General features: G+C 30.1%; 2 protein-coding genes across 10 annotated transcripts in view; one reads left to right on the top strand and one right to left on the bottom strand.

Annotated features, from left to right (window-relative positions):
* The window catches only part of LOC131849224 (protein phosphatase 1 regulatory subunit 12A-like), a 78,715-nt gene extending 68,778 nt beyond the window's left edge, over positions 1 to 9,937 (bottom strand). For all 5 annotated transcript variants that reach the window (XM_059199247.1, XM_059199246.1, XM_059199248.1 and 2 more), the window contains exon 1: positions 9,339 to 9,937. In XM_059199247.1, coding sequence (XP_059055230.1) covers positions 9,339 to 9,581 — 243 coding nt within the window. In that variant the 5' untranslated portion in view covers positions 9,582 to 9,937. The remainder of the gene's footprint in view (positions 1 to 9,338) is intronic.
* Positions 9,938 to 11,741: 1,804 nt separating this feature from the next.
* The window catches only part of LOC131849359 (disco-interacting protein 2), a 110,989-nt gene continuing 107,568 nt past the window's right edge, over positions 11,742 to 15,162 (top strand). For all 5 annotated transcript variants that reach the window (XM_059199425.1, XM_059199427.1, XM_059199423.1 and 2 more), the window contains exon 1: positions 11,742 to 11,898. In XM_059199425.1, coding sequence (XP_059055408.1) covers positions 11,814 to 11,898 — 85 coding nt within the window. In that variant the 5' untranslated portion in view covers positions 11,742 to 11,813. The remainder of the gene's footprint in view (positions 11,899 to 15,162) is intronic.

The raw sequence follows: 15,162 nt of genomic DNA, 5'->3' as shown, positions 1-15,162 counted from the left end.
TAAATTTACGTGCAAACAGCTAGTGTAAATTGCAGAAACTGGAGTTTACTCACTTCCATCAAAAAAAAGGATAAGACAAAATATTTAACAAAAAATAGTTTGTCATTTATGCCTCGAAACACTTTATGTATGTAATCAAAGGTGATTGACATTTAATAGCTGCATACCCCGTACAAGATCTGGCATGAAGATATGAATTGACTACGAACAGATCAGTATACATGATGAGACCGGCCTACTATTTCACGTGCGCAAGCGCGCTTACAACTCTGTTGGATATCGTGTTCCAATGCGTCATAGACTAGCATGTGATGCAATCCCCGCAGACGTAAATTGGATAAGAATATGTGATGGTTTGTAGGTTTATAGGGCCATGGCGGTCGTTTCCTCGGTAGAACCGTGTTTATATCTAATCGTATACAACTGACCTTCTCGAAAGTAGGGAGTGTATTTAAAGAGTGTGGAAGCATTTTGGCAGATGTTATATTCAGTAGTCATTAAGAGGAAATGGTAGATCGCATAACGTCATGTATGTTTCAGCAAAAATAATACGTCAACTTTTATTTTACAAGAGCATATCTGCATTAATGATTTCTAAATAAATATGTCATTTAATTGAAAGATTTAAAGTTCCAAGCCGCAACAAAGTTTTAAACGTTAGGACTCAAACTGTAAGTAGTGGATAAACTTGTATAATTGGAAACGCAAGACCTGGATAGCAAAAGTTCGACTTGAAGTTATTTGTATATTTAATGTTCAGGCTAATTATACTATTCTTCTTCAAAATAGGGTTAACTAGGGAAATTAACTATGTTGCAATATAAGATATTTAAATGATCATATTTGTTTAAAACTTATATTGCAACATAGTTAATTTCATAGTAACTTATATGATTAGAAAGATATTGTATATTGTTTTGTACATTTACATAATATATGATTAGAAAGATTCTTCTATAAAGATTGATGATCCCTTTCCACCATGACGTAGATATCTACAAGCGATAGGTTAAGAGCAAAGAAACAATATCGTTGCTAACCAATAATGATATTGTTTCCTGACTAACGGACAATAGTGTTTACAGAAACGTCAAGATATAGTGTCAATATTTTACGAAACTGGTATAATGGCGTTTATTTTCATTTCGCTAGAAATAATCGGTACACATGTAACTAACTGTACAGTTAGGTGGGTTGTCACTGATCTTCACTTTTATAAGTTCAATAAATATGCTTTATTCTAAGTTGTTTTTAATTCCTATTTGACTTTATGTCCATTATCTACTATGTTAAGATCATCTTCCTCGGGCCTCGGGTCTTCGTCTGACAAAGTCTGACTTTGTATTTTTTCTGTACAACAAACTTCTGTCGATCAATGGTCTAATCGCTTCACAATACCGACGTCGATAAAATAGAATACTATTTTATGAAAGGCAATTAATATTAACTACAGAGTATGTGTCTAAAAATTTTTATATGAAAAATAAGCTAGAACTCACTTAATGGAGTATTAAGTTAATAAATATAAATCCTATAATTTATTTAGTCAAAAATATAAGTGATAAGACAATACGGTCACTAAACTGTGTTAAAGCTAGTAATAGACTAAAATCGATTCTCTACAGACGACCATTAGGATTTTCCATGACTGTGACGTTTTTACATGACATTGCCTGGAAATTTTCAGCTAATCTCAAACCAAACCTTAGACATGTAACAAATAAGTCAAGTAACGCATCTTCGCTACCGTATGTACCACTACCAAGTCAGAACTTAAATTAGAAGTTGCTGTTTTAAGTGCACAAGGATATTTAGGGAAAAGTGAGTATTTAAAATCTAATAATATAAGATTATCTATTCTTAATGGTTATAATACAAAACTAGGCGAATATATATATATTTTTGACCCTAGTCTACATTCGATTAGGCTAGCTACTTCTCGTAAATTCTCGAAGACTACCTCAAAACTAAACTGGACTTACTTTTCTCTTTTTCTATATAGTTTGCCCCCCACTGGCCCCCACCAACCATATATTAATTGCTTTTCTCAATAAAACTTTCCTGCAAGCTAGATCTGATTACTAGAGAATCAGTTGCACAGTTGTTATCAAGATACTTATTTAGAGGTTCGCTAATGTATTAACAAGTTTCGTGACAAATTATACACAACATGTTAACTTAATATTATATGATACATATATAACAAATTAGGTATATTATGCAACCCCAACGAAGTCAGAAATATAAATTATTATATCAAATATTGCCATAAATGTAAAAAACTTAATCGCTCCAAATTTGTCATATAAGATTTTATGTATTTGAAAGGCGTTTAACTTTAGTCAGGAAAGTTATTTGCTATCAAAACATGTAAAGCAATTTGTAAACAAAACAGGGTTAAACAATTTATTATAAGTAAAAAAACTGAACGGATTCGTAAGTTTTTGCTACACCCGATAAACCAATTTCTTCATTATATCAGTTTCCATTTTCGGTCTCACATAATATAGACTTTTCGATCTGACATATTTCGTACAGATAAAATGTCTTATTTATATTATTTTTTATAAATAAATTTGAAGACTAACGGCCTTATCTGGTTTACCGCGACTAACCGGTTACGACCCGAAAGTTGACCAAGGCTGCCTTAGACAAATTTCATGTACAGCATATTGCAGCGTAGGAGGCAATACACGGACCTCTTATAATTGTACAATAATAACTATACTATACTTCATAATGCCATTTCCTGTAAAATGAATTTAACGATTTGGAATAGTAGCTAATATCACGAGTTTATAACCGTTTTTTTAAAGATAAAAGCCTAGACTACAAAAGCCTGCGTCTATACTCCCTTAACATTTTATCTTCATGTCAAATTTCAGTAAAATCTATACAGTCGTTAAGACATTAAAAGTTGCATATATATATATATATATATATATATATATATATATATATATATATATATATATATATATATATATATATACACATTAATTATATTAGTATGGTTTTAAGTATTTCACAATTTATGCGGCAGTTTCCTATTAAATACCTTTATTAAAGTTTATTAACCCATATATTATTTTTTATTTATTACCTATAATTATATCGTCACGATTTTTAACCCTGATCGAGGAGTCATAGGCATTGCTAATTTAATAAATAAACTATTAAATTAAAATACATTCAAAAGAGCTTAAATTAAGTTTATTTGAATAAATGATTTTCTATGCTATTCTATTCTACATGATAATAAAAAGGAAACTACTTGCGAGAAGAATTAAAAAAATATTATAAAAACACGTACGAAATATTTGTATCCCTTTATCAAACCCAAAACAACCGAATAGTTAAATATAACAATCGCTTTACTATGAACGGTGGGATCAGTAGTTTATCTTTAAAAATTAACAAACAGATTTACTTATTAGTACCAACTCATCTCGCATAAATTAAGATTATCGTTTATTACTATGACTACAGAACTAAAATGATAATTGTAACGACGAAATCCATTTATATTACTTGACCTATCATTTAATCAACTGGGAGAAAAGGTCCTCCGCCTAAAACATTGACTCGATGACATAACATCTCTAATTTATAAGATGGTACAGATCGTTACGTTTGTCATGCAATGCGGCGTACTCTTCAGCAATAATATATGCCTTGCCGAGGTAAGGAAGTAATGGATACGCCTGCAGATGATATACATGCGGTGTCTGTCAGATCTAATTCTGTACTGTGACGTTAGGTCGGTGGAACAATCGAAAGTTATTCTAACGCACGTGAGTTGCTTTGCCGCATTCTATCCGAATCGTTTCACGGAAGTATCTAAATCAATGGACTGATATAATGGTGTCAAGAGCTGAAATGCCGTTGGACGAATTAAAGCCCGTAAGAGGAAATTAATTCGTTTCAGTATCCGTAAAACATTTTTTCTCTTGTAGTAATGTGTGGTTTCCATACAGAGTTACCTTTTTGTTTGATATTCAATAAGAGTCCTAATATTTTATGCGGAAAAGAAGATCAAGTGATGTTTTCATCATTTACTAGATGATTGTAATCGAAATTATAGTTCAGTCAGTGGAGTATACTGTATCGCTTGAGTTGAGTGAACATTTCGTATGCCACCTGCTGCTGTGCTACACTGCTAATTCATTTACATGTTCCTATGTCATAGACACCTGTTGAATATGACGTAAATACTCAAACAATAATCTGACAAGTTACTGTTTCTAAAGCGGAGTAAGAGTAAGTCAACCGAACTCAAATACGATATATAAACCACGGGAAGAGGAGAAAAAAATAACTTGAAAATAAATTTAATGAAACCCTAATGCCTACTAATTTTCATAATCAAATACGGTTTATGAACACATATGTATTACAGTATATTACTGTTATACATATGTATTCATAAATTTACATAAATAAAACTATAACATTGACTAGTCTTATGGCGGAGGAAAATATGAGGAGGTTTTTGTTTATGTTATTTCTATATGTTAGTTAACAAATATATACATACATTATGTAGGTATAACAGTGTTCATAAACAACGAATACATACACGTAATATATAAATTAAATACATTTTATTAAAGTAATAAGGGAAACGTACCATTTAATATTGTTACAGTATTTTTTTTTTAATATATATGCTTGTCTTTGTTCTATATTGTCACTTTGAAATACTCTCTTTACTAACAGAGGCCGTCGTTTTAGTGCACGTAAAATTAACATACAGTCCTTAAGAATCAAGTCGTTAAAAAAGGTTAAATCTAAGATATAGCCAAGCAAACAGTCTGACAATTAAGTATATGAGAATCTTCGTAGTACATGTACGAGTATTTAGGTTTTGGTACGAGATTAGAGGACACCATCAACTTTATACTTTTATAAGAGATATTTATTATAGAGCATAAAATTACGAGTAGGTCAATTTTCACTGCAGACATACTTTTACATAATTTTATACCAGTTATGAGTTTCGTACAACTTATTTAGTAAATGAATATGCCCCGACCTCCCCATCCGCACGCGAACCTTTTGGTGTCAATATATGACAATGTACGAGGTTGGAGAGGCAATTTGTGCCAATATACGAGATTTTTGACCTTCGTACGAGGCAAAACCTTTTAAGGTTGGAGCTCTAGAAGTAATACATTTTATTACATCCTCAACTCCACTGGTCAGATGATATTCATCTGAAACTTCAATACATTTTATTTAATTCAGCTTTTACGTTAAATTTTTCACTTTCCATTAGTACATTTGTCATTATGTATTCTTTACGGCTATCTCCTGGACCTAACATAAATTTATGTAATAATGATTTTTATAAACTGCTTGTGAAAAAAATAAATATGTTTTTTTTATAAAACATTAATAATATATACAAACAGTGATACAATAGGTTAATAACAATGTTATTGTTAGTATGTCATTTTTAAAGAAAAATGCAAAATAATACTACTTCAGATGAAAATTACTGGCAAGAATGTCAATGGGCAATTTTTTTTATGTTATCATAATTATTAAAAATACATTCCACCTCCTGCCTCTACTAATTACAAACAAACAGGTGAATCGCCAAGATTACTAAAAGTGAAGGAACCACTTACTTCTTACATCAAATTTGTTTCTCCCTGCCTACCCCTTAAAGAATTTAGTGTGAAAATAGATAATAAATATATTAAAACAATCCTATCAGTGCACATAATTCTTACATTACAAGTAATATTTATATTACAAGTAACTATGAACAAGAATTACTGTAATGGTAACATACAAAAGAATTATCAAAGTAGATAACACCAAGAATAAGTAGATAATGATGAAGTAGAAGATCATTAACATGATGGTAGAATATTGATTAGGTTTGTATGAAAACATTTAAAAATCATAGGGCGAACAGAAAAAAAATAGTAATAGTATAAATATTTGTATCTATATTACTGTCAGAACACAGGGGTTAATGTTTAGTTTATAAAGGAAGGAAGGAAGGCCTCTAGCAAGGTGGACCGACAATCTGGTCAAGATCGCTGGAAGGCATTGGATGCGAGCATCGCAGGACCGATTGTAGTGGAGATCTTTGGGGAGCCCTATGTCCAGCAGTGGACGTCTTCCGGGCTGAGATGATGATGATGATGATGATAATTATAAAGAAAAGAATTACTCCGGGGTTTAAAGTTAGTATTTAAAAAAATATCTTTAATATCTATTCAACAATATAAAGTTGACTAAATAAAACATAGATTGACTGTAAGTAAAATGATGAGCACATAATGAGAGAGTGCCCAGGTTTGCCCCAACTAAAAGGGAACATTGAAAGAAAATAAACTAAACCTAAATAATGGGCAAAGCCTTCGTTTTAATAATAATCTCTTCATTTTCTTTTATATTTATTTAATATGGAATGTGTATTTAGGTCAATGCTGCAATGCAATTTAATACAGCAATAATCTCCTTATATTAATTCTGTTGTTGCTCTTTCCTTAAATAAAATTATTATTAAACCACAGTCTAGACATATATTATACTTACTTTTAAACTTAAAGTTTAACATAACAGAAGACAGACAACACTTTATAAATCGTTTTTGTGAATACTTAATATGTAAATTTATGTCTTATTAAGAATAATACTTTTGAGTATAAATATATTTATATATACATACATAAATGTATTTATACATTATATATGTGTATAAATAGAATGACAGTTTGAATATTTTGAAATTATTTAGGATAAAGCATTAGTAGAATATTATAATAGGATAAGTAATTTGAAAGTAGTGACATTCATAAACACAGTGATAATATAAAAAAAATAGTTAAAATAGATATTTCCACATTTTAAAATTGGTTAAAAGATTTGTTAGGATCGAGATCACTGAATTGAACTACATGAACCAAAGATATTATATCCCAAAAATTGTCTGAGAGCCTACTGTAATACAAAAATTTCAATCAGGAAGATGATTATAGGTTTTGTAATACCTGAAATTGAATAAACAAAAACAATTGATGCGGTGTGATAGTATGGCGAGATGCATCTTGCCAAACTAGGGGCAACAAACAAAGATGTATGACAGTAGACAAATATCTATAATTTACCATCTACCTGCTGCTTTTCAATTTACTCACGATTATGGTATTTTTAAATATGAGGAACTCTATAATATAAAACAAACATGTTATGGTCTTGTGATTTTCTTGATACTGTGAGTATAAGAGGGCAATGTAGTTAATCAAACAAAACAGGACTATCTAATTCAAATATCAGGAAGTATAATAACAAACAAGTCATTGTTTACAAAGGCTTACAGTATTCACTGCATTCCTTAGAGCAGACTATGATAAACTTAAATAAAACATTAATATGTCCAATAACTTTGTAACCCTACAACAATGCATATCCATTCATTAAATATATGCACTGGAACTATATGTAGTCAATCTACAAAGTATAAATTAAATTATATCTCAAACTGACACTAATGCAGTATCTATATATGGTACACTATCTCATTTCAAACTGATGCCATTGTTCTATGGATATGTAGGTAGGAAACATTGCCATTTTAATAGTTATAAATACTGATAAGTGGAATAAATAAACAGTAACAGATATCTCTGGATATTTTAAAACTAAGTTATATACATAACAATAGTTCACTCTATCTCTATCTATAATTATTTGTCTCAAAAATTCCTAAAGAGAAATTGAACTGCAATTCTTCAGAATAATTATATTTATCAGTAATATAAGGATGATTCCTAAGAAACTGACAAGCATAGTTTTGTATAAATTTGTGTGTAAGAATACTCACAATATATTTTCTATTTATATTTCTGGTGGACACCACCAAAATAATCTGAGACTAGTGATAGGCTTGCCCCTTATCATAGAAATGATACTGGATTCCAAATGAACTGATGAATAAATCACTAAAAACTTGAACGACTTATGAAACTTACATACAAACAACTTACAACAAACTTAATAAGAAAGAAGATAAAGAAGCAACTGAAATTGGAGATGTATGCTAAGTAACATCTCATGCTAGGGCCTTTGAATATTTAGATGTTGTTCTTAACTGATTTGAAAGATGAATCGGATCCCACACAGTTGTTACAATTAAATTACATTATGGCTATAAGACAGCTACAATGAAAAGATTTGATTCATTATATCAAAAATCAATAAAATAAGTTCTATAAATCTAAACTATGCATGTAAAACCCATTAAATATTGTTTGTTCTGACGTTAAAAACAATTATCCGGATTTTCAAATTTATGGAATATTACTGGATTTATTCATTCCTGATAATCAGGAGACAGCCATAATCAATCAGGTATACTTATTTAAAGGAGCTGAGAACTTTATGAATCTACAGAATAATATTTTCATATTTTGTGAAAGGACAGATGTATAAAGGCAAATTGTAAGGCATAATACCTCTTGTCATGTATGTAAATAGTGAATAGCTTGATTATTATTAGTAAGCGGATTTATATGAATGCGGATTTAATAAATATTAAATTGTTTTGCTTCCAAACAGAAGCAAGTTATATCTTTTACCTCCTATTATATAGATAATAAAATTAATGAGTTTTTAAGTAAGATACTTAAGTTGCTAATTTATAGTGCCATTTGTGAGGCCTTAGTAATGTGGACTAATGACACTGTCATATCTTATTCTTGAGGGTTACTTAAATAATATTCAATCTGGTTTTGGTAAATGTGAGTGTTGTCCGAAATTTAATATCCTCAGAAGTGCATATTACAGACACCATTGCTAGCAATGTATGATGTCAGATTTACCACCATCCGATTCTCCCTGGAACCCATTGTAATAAGTTCCTGGTAAATTTTACACAATGGTTTAACAAACCTGACCTCCACGTCTCTCCTCGCTCATCATATCATCACCAACTGGTGTCAGGCAGTGTAGACATTAGTGCTGCTAAAGGCATTTCAATGGTTTTCCAAAAAAAATTATACAATAAAAAATTTAGAAGGTCTAAGCAGTAACAGTAATTCAGGACTGTAGTGACAGTATAGCAACAGGTTTATATAAATTTGGACAACTGTCATAGTCATACATTGTCCATATTGTTACATTATTTTATAAACTAAAAATATGATGATATTGACATATATTAATAGTATTATTGATATATATATATAATATTGATAGGATAACAATATGATCTCTCATTTTACTCAGCTGGATTCAACACTATTGGTACCTGACACTAAATTCGTACAAAAATATAATAACACAATAGAGCACACAGATAAAACAAATGATCTACTAACCTGATGGAGAGCCGTCAATCCGTCCACGTTAGCCGTATTTATATCCGCGCCCATTTTCAGTAACCGTTGAACCTCGTCCTTGTCACCTGACGTACATGCCGCCAGAAAAACTATACCAGACGAGAATTGTATCCTGGAAGCCCGCTTCGGTGTCGGCGACTGTTTGTTGGTATCGGATTCCTCCCATCTCTTCAGCTGCTCGGCTCGCTTGAACAGCGCCGATGACGATCGCGTATCGGTCATTTTTGCTACTGACTACCCACTTGGCACTCAATATGGTTAATACGGACACTTATCACGGTGCATAGATTATTTTTTTACTACATACAGTACACAAACGCCGAGTCCATAACTTAATTGCCAAAAAAGGAAACATGAAAGAGGAAACGTTCCAGGGAGATTGAGATTACGCTGTTTTCATATGATCACTGTTCGCAACACTTGTTGATTTGTAGGTACTAATTTCACACACGAACACTTGTCCTATATACATGACATAACCAATAAGCTATACTTTTAGCGTGGCAGCCATTACGAGAATAAATTTTACAGCCAACTAAACTACACACCAAAAGTAAAAAGAAAAACTAGGCAACGAATGAGAATGACGGGAACAGAAAATAATCAGCGCACTCTAGCGGTGAAGTTTTTTACAATGTTGCCAGTATGTAATTTATACCATGCTTGTCTATGATTGAATATTTATGTGCCCCTAAACGAAAACAAACTTACAGAAAAAGCATTTATTAGTTTTAAATTGAAGTATATTGAATACTCGTGACTTAGGCAATTTTCTTTTAGAGCAATAGAAACATAACTGGACAGCAATTAACATCATTAGTTACAGTTTCATTAATGGAGTCATTATTACATTAATGAAGATTACATTTTATAAACATAAATTTGAAACTGACTAGTGATGTTTCAATATAACTTAGTCTACATTCAAGTACTTGATTGCAAGATAATGTTTATTGTAAAGAAATTAGTCACTTTCAAATTATAAAAGATTATCAAGAAACAATATTTTGTAATTAAAACTCCATATGTCATGATTTATATAATCTATATCAAATTTCATTATTTTTTTCAAATTTTTTTAATTAATTATATACGTCATATCTATTATGATATGACGTTTAATATATAACATATTAGCAACTGCGAACACACCATTTCTGTGTTTTTTTCACTGTCATATATGTTCACATTCATTTATTCTGAACAGGTTTATATTACTTTCATTACGTTAATTTGATTTTATTTAATTGACTACTATTTATTAGGTTTATAGGCCTTTTCTTGCATTTAAAACTCGGTGGTCTGGTGGTACTCTTGCATTAAGCGCACAGCGTCTTAATTCCGATGGTCGCGGGTTCGATTTCTCGCACGGCAAAAAGACTTGTATCCATAAGTACCTATGATTGTTCGTGCCTATGTATAAATATACATAGGCACGAACAATCATAGGTACATAGGTTAATAAATATGAATAAAGGAATGTGTGTATATGCGTACCAGTTATCTAGTATCCATAACCCAGCTTTAGCTATTTTAACTTGAGTCTAGATAGCGCTGTGTGAATACTTCTGAGATTATTTATTTATGATAGGTTTCTAGAACGAATCACTTTTTCCGAATTATCAAGGATATTATATATAATCATATTTAACATTTCTCATTAAAAAGACTGTCCTTTGTTCCAGGATCATTGCTGTAATAAATTCTGTCAAGACTTATTGCTCGTTTTATTATTTTCTCTGAGTGCATCTGCAGACATATGGTGCTGAATTTGGGTGCAACATTATATTCCATAAAAAAAAACGTAAAACGCTAGCGGTGGTTAAATATGATGAAACTGAACACCTAGTAATAAATTATGGTGATTATCGTACAATTTTCGCACCAAAAATCAATAAGGGTAGTCAAGGAAATAGTTCGTTACTCAAATTATTATAGACAGCCAATTTATGCAGAAAACTATAATTAATATGCATTTAATTAAATGTTTAGTTACGTAAACACTACACAAGGGTTATCTTTAAATTGCATAGTGATTTAAAGTATCTCGAAAATATTATTTAGTGACATAGATAAAAGAAATGAAGTTTTCATATTGTTTTGGACCAATGTATTATTTTATACGATAATATCGAAGTTGCAAGAGTCGCACTTATTGTTTATTTTTATTTGTATAATAAACGTGCGTGTGAATAAAGTATTATTATGGTTAAAAAAGAATCAGTATTTTTTGTTATAGCAACATTACCAATACGTCAAGTGATTTTGGTAATCTAGAACAAACTTATCGACGGCTAGAGCCCTCTAGCGGCCATCGGCTGTTCTATTAGTTCGAAGTGTGATGTGAGTCGGACAGAAATTATTCAAAATTCAAGATGGCCATGTGTCACTATGGTTTCTTGAAGTGTTGTCGTTAACTTTATTTGTTTTGTGTGAAAAAAGTGTTTTTCAACTATGGCTGACTTAAGTGTTGATATATCAAAGTTGCCTGACGAGATAAGAGATAAATTAGCCGAGTTGGACTTGGAGTTATCTGAAGGTAAGATTGCAGTAAAGTATACGCTTCTTGTAGATCGATATTTTGTTAATTTAGATTATTTTGCACACACGAGCTGCCTCTTATTTTTATTTACGCTTTGCTTATTAAGTTTATACGGCTTCATGAATAATTTCAGGAAGTTTGAAACAGGTTTTGCTGGTATTGACGTAATCACTGACAGCTGATGTGAAATTGGATGTAGTGTTTTGGATAGGTAAATAAAAGCCGTTTGTTGGTTGTATCGCAAGATGCGCTATCGTGTATCGTGTTCTGATAGCGATATTGAGGCTAGATGCTCACGGTCGAGTCGTTTCGTTGTTACACATCGCCAAACATGACGGAATGCAATTGAACAATCCAAGACTCGCCATCCTAACGGAAGGCATTTGGCGGCTACAACTTTGTATGACTTTATACTATACTTATAAACATATGCGATGTATCACGTCATAGAAAACATAATTCAATATGCCATTATGTATTATTATGTAGGTACTCAAGAAGTTTTATTAAACTTTGTTTTACTTACTTGTTTCCAATAGGAATTAACAGATTGTAAATATATGTAAATTATGTACTAATTTGAAACAATGATTTCTATTCAATGAATATGTATTGTATTTAGACATTATTCAATGTATAATGTAGGTAGTTAGAATAAATATATTTTTTTTTTCTATGTATCTGTAATACACCTACAGTAATTTCAGAATGGAACTTACTTACTTACTTACTTATTATAATTTAATTGTACTACTAAGAACCTAAAATTAAAGGTTTAAAAAATATAATACAATAAGTAACTAAAATATATTCTTAAAAGGAGTCCCTTTAGGCAAATATAAATTATACATTAAAAATTCTTTAAGTTAAATTAACAATTGATTGTTTCTTAATACTTTTTGTGCTGATTTACTACTTATGTCCTAATATTATATTGTACTTTTAATTAAATATATATATATGAGATGGAAATAAATATAAAGGTATATACTTTTTCATTTCTGGTTTGTATTATTTAGTAAGCAAATTTGGTAATTATTTGATTGAAATAAAGTTCTGTCAAATATAAAAGATTAAGGTTTGTTGTTTAATTATGCATTATTATATTTTATTAAGTAATGGGGTTTATTTTTAATTAACTGATTTAAAAATAAAAAAAGACTAGTAAAATACAAAACTTGTTGAATAATTCTACTCTTACCAACCTTTGATTTATGTTAGTTACAGTTTTTTTTAAATTTTATTTATAGACCTAAATGCCTTATAGCGAAGTGCTATAAGTGAGCAGAGAATAATGTCACTGAGACTCTCTATAAAGAATTATAAATATCAATATTAGATAGCACAGTAAACTCTGTGGAATAAAATAATTATCATTATATTATTTATAATGAAAATAAATATTACAATTTATTAGATATATTTCTGTTTTGAGGTATGAATAAATAAAAACCAATTACCTAATTTACATAATTTTCCTACAAAAATAGTTTTTTCATTTTTAAACATAACCTCATTCTATTAACTGTTCAATATATAAAAAAAATCCAGTTTATTTATCTAATTCCAATTAGCATGAACATAATTTTTATTGCTTCTGTACTACATTAATTAAAACTTTGCAAGTTCTTTCATCATATAACAATAAACATAAAAATATTGAAAAGCATAAAATCACAGAAATAGATCAAGGAAATTAATTTACATTAAATACTATGTGAAAAGAATAATACAATATCAAAATACTCTTGCATTAATCATTATTAGTCAACTTATTAACCACAGTTGAAAATAAATCTACACCATAGTATGCTGTAAAATGGGGTTGTGAGATATTGTTGTTTATATGTACTGTAGATACAACAGACTTACAGAGTTTGCACTTTGTACTTAAGACCTAAACAAAATTAGATGCATTAGTAGTTTGTTAATTTTTCTATAATAGCATTAGTATAATTTCTCCTCTAAAACCTTATAAATAAAATAGCAGTAGTCCTTGTAGTATATTTGACTCATTAAATTAGTTATATATCAATGCTATTTTATTGCATCAGTTTGTTTATCAGATTTTCTCTGATCATTGGACTTTCTAACTCATGATTCAAGATCCTTCAAATATTTATTATACTAATCTAGTAACTAATAACCGAAATCAGTGAATAGGGAAACATTTAATTTTGAATATAGAATTTGTATAACACAAACGAGTTTCTGATGTTTGTCAATACAAGTATATGTCAGAAAGTACGGAAATAATATAAATGCAACGTCGAAAGTGCAATAACATGTGTTTGGTATATGATATCGATATGCCGCTGAAATACTGCATCAGGATCACGTATTTTATTCGTGCAAAATTGTATTTGAAAAATATAGCTGACGCTAGTCTATTGCTAGTAGAAGCTCATGATAAAGCTGATACGAGTGTAACAAGTTGCAAGTACTTTCAACAAATTTAAAAGGGCGTATTTGAACATATTGAACTGTGGAAGAATAATCCCAAATGCAAAAAGTGGCATTTAAATTAGAAGTGACTCACGAAGCAATTTTGCATCGTTAAAATCGTTGAGAATGATTCAAAATAAATAAAAATGAATTCCATGTGAACTAAAGACGAGAGACGATGAACGCCGATTATGCATAACTGCTTGCCAAGGATAAGGGACAGGGGTTTTTACATCATTTAGTTACATGTAATAATAAATGGATCCACTATAATAATCCAAAATGGAGAAAATTATGGACATCATTTGGTGATGCTTTCATATAGCCAGCAAACCAAATAATCATGGAATAATGCTTATATTGTTTCTTTGGCGTAATATGAGCTCAAACCGAGCGAAACTATTATTGAAGTTTTCTTCCGAACACAATTAATGTCATTGAATCTAGCCATCATATTCGTGAAAAACACATCGATCACTTATTTAGGAGGCACGGTAAAAAAATGCATTCGTGGTAATGCTCGTTGCATTTTGAAAATCTTATTCATATCGAAATACTAAAGTAACCCCCTTTTTATTTTTATTTTTGTTATTATAATTATTATAATGTTTGTATTGTAATACTCTTATTTCTTATTCATACTCATTTTTCTTATTCATTTTCTTCGTATTTGTATTGTTTTGTTTTTATTTTAGTCCACTAGGCTCACTAAAAATAAAATTAAGTAAAAAATTTTCGGCACTCAATGTCTATCGTAAAAATTACTTTTATTTGTATATTTATATGTTTTTATAACGACTGTTTGTTGCCAAAATA

Source organism: Achroia grisella, unplaced genomic scaffold (assembly GCF_030625045.1).
Source record: "Achroia grisella isolate CSIRO2021 unplaced genomic scaffold, CSIRO_AGI_Agris_v1 utg640, whole genome shotgun sequence".
NCBI lineage: Eukaryota > Metazoa > Arthropoda > Insecta > Lepidoptera > Pyralidae > Achroia > Achroia grisella.
This window is presented reverse-complemented; position numbering and strand designations above follow the sequence as displayed.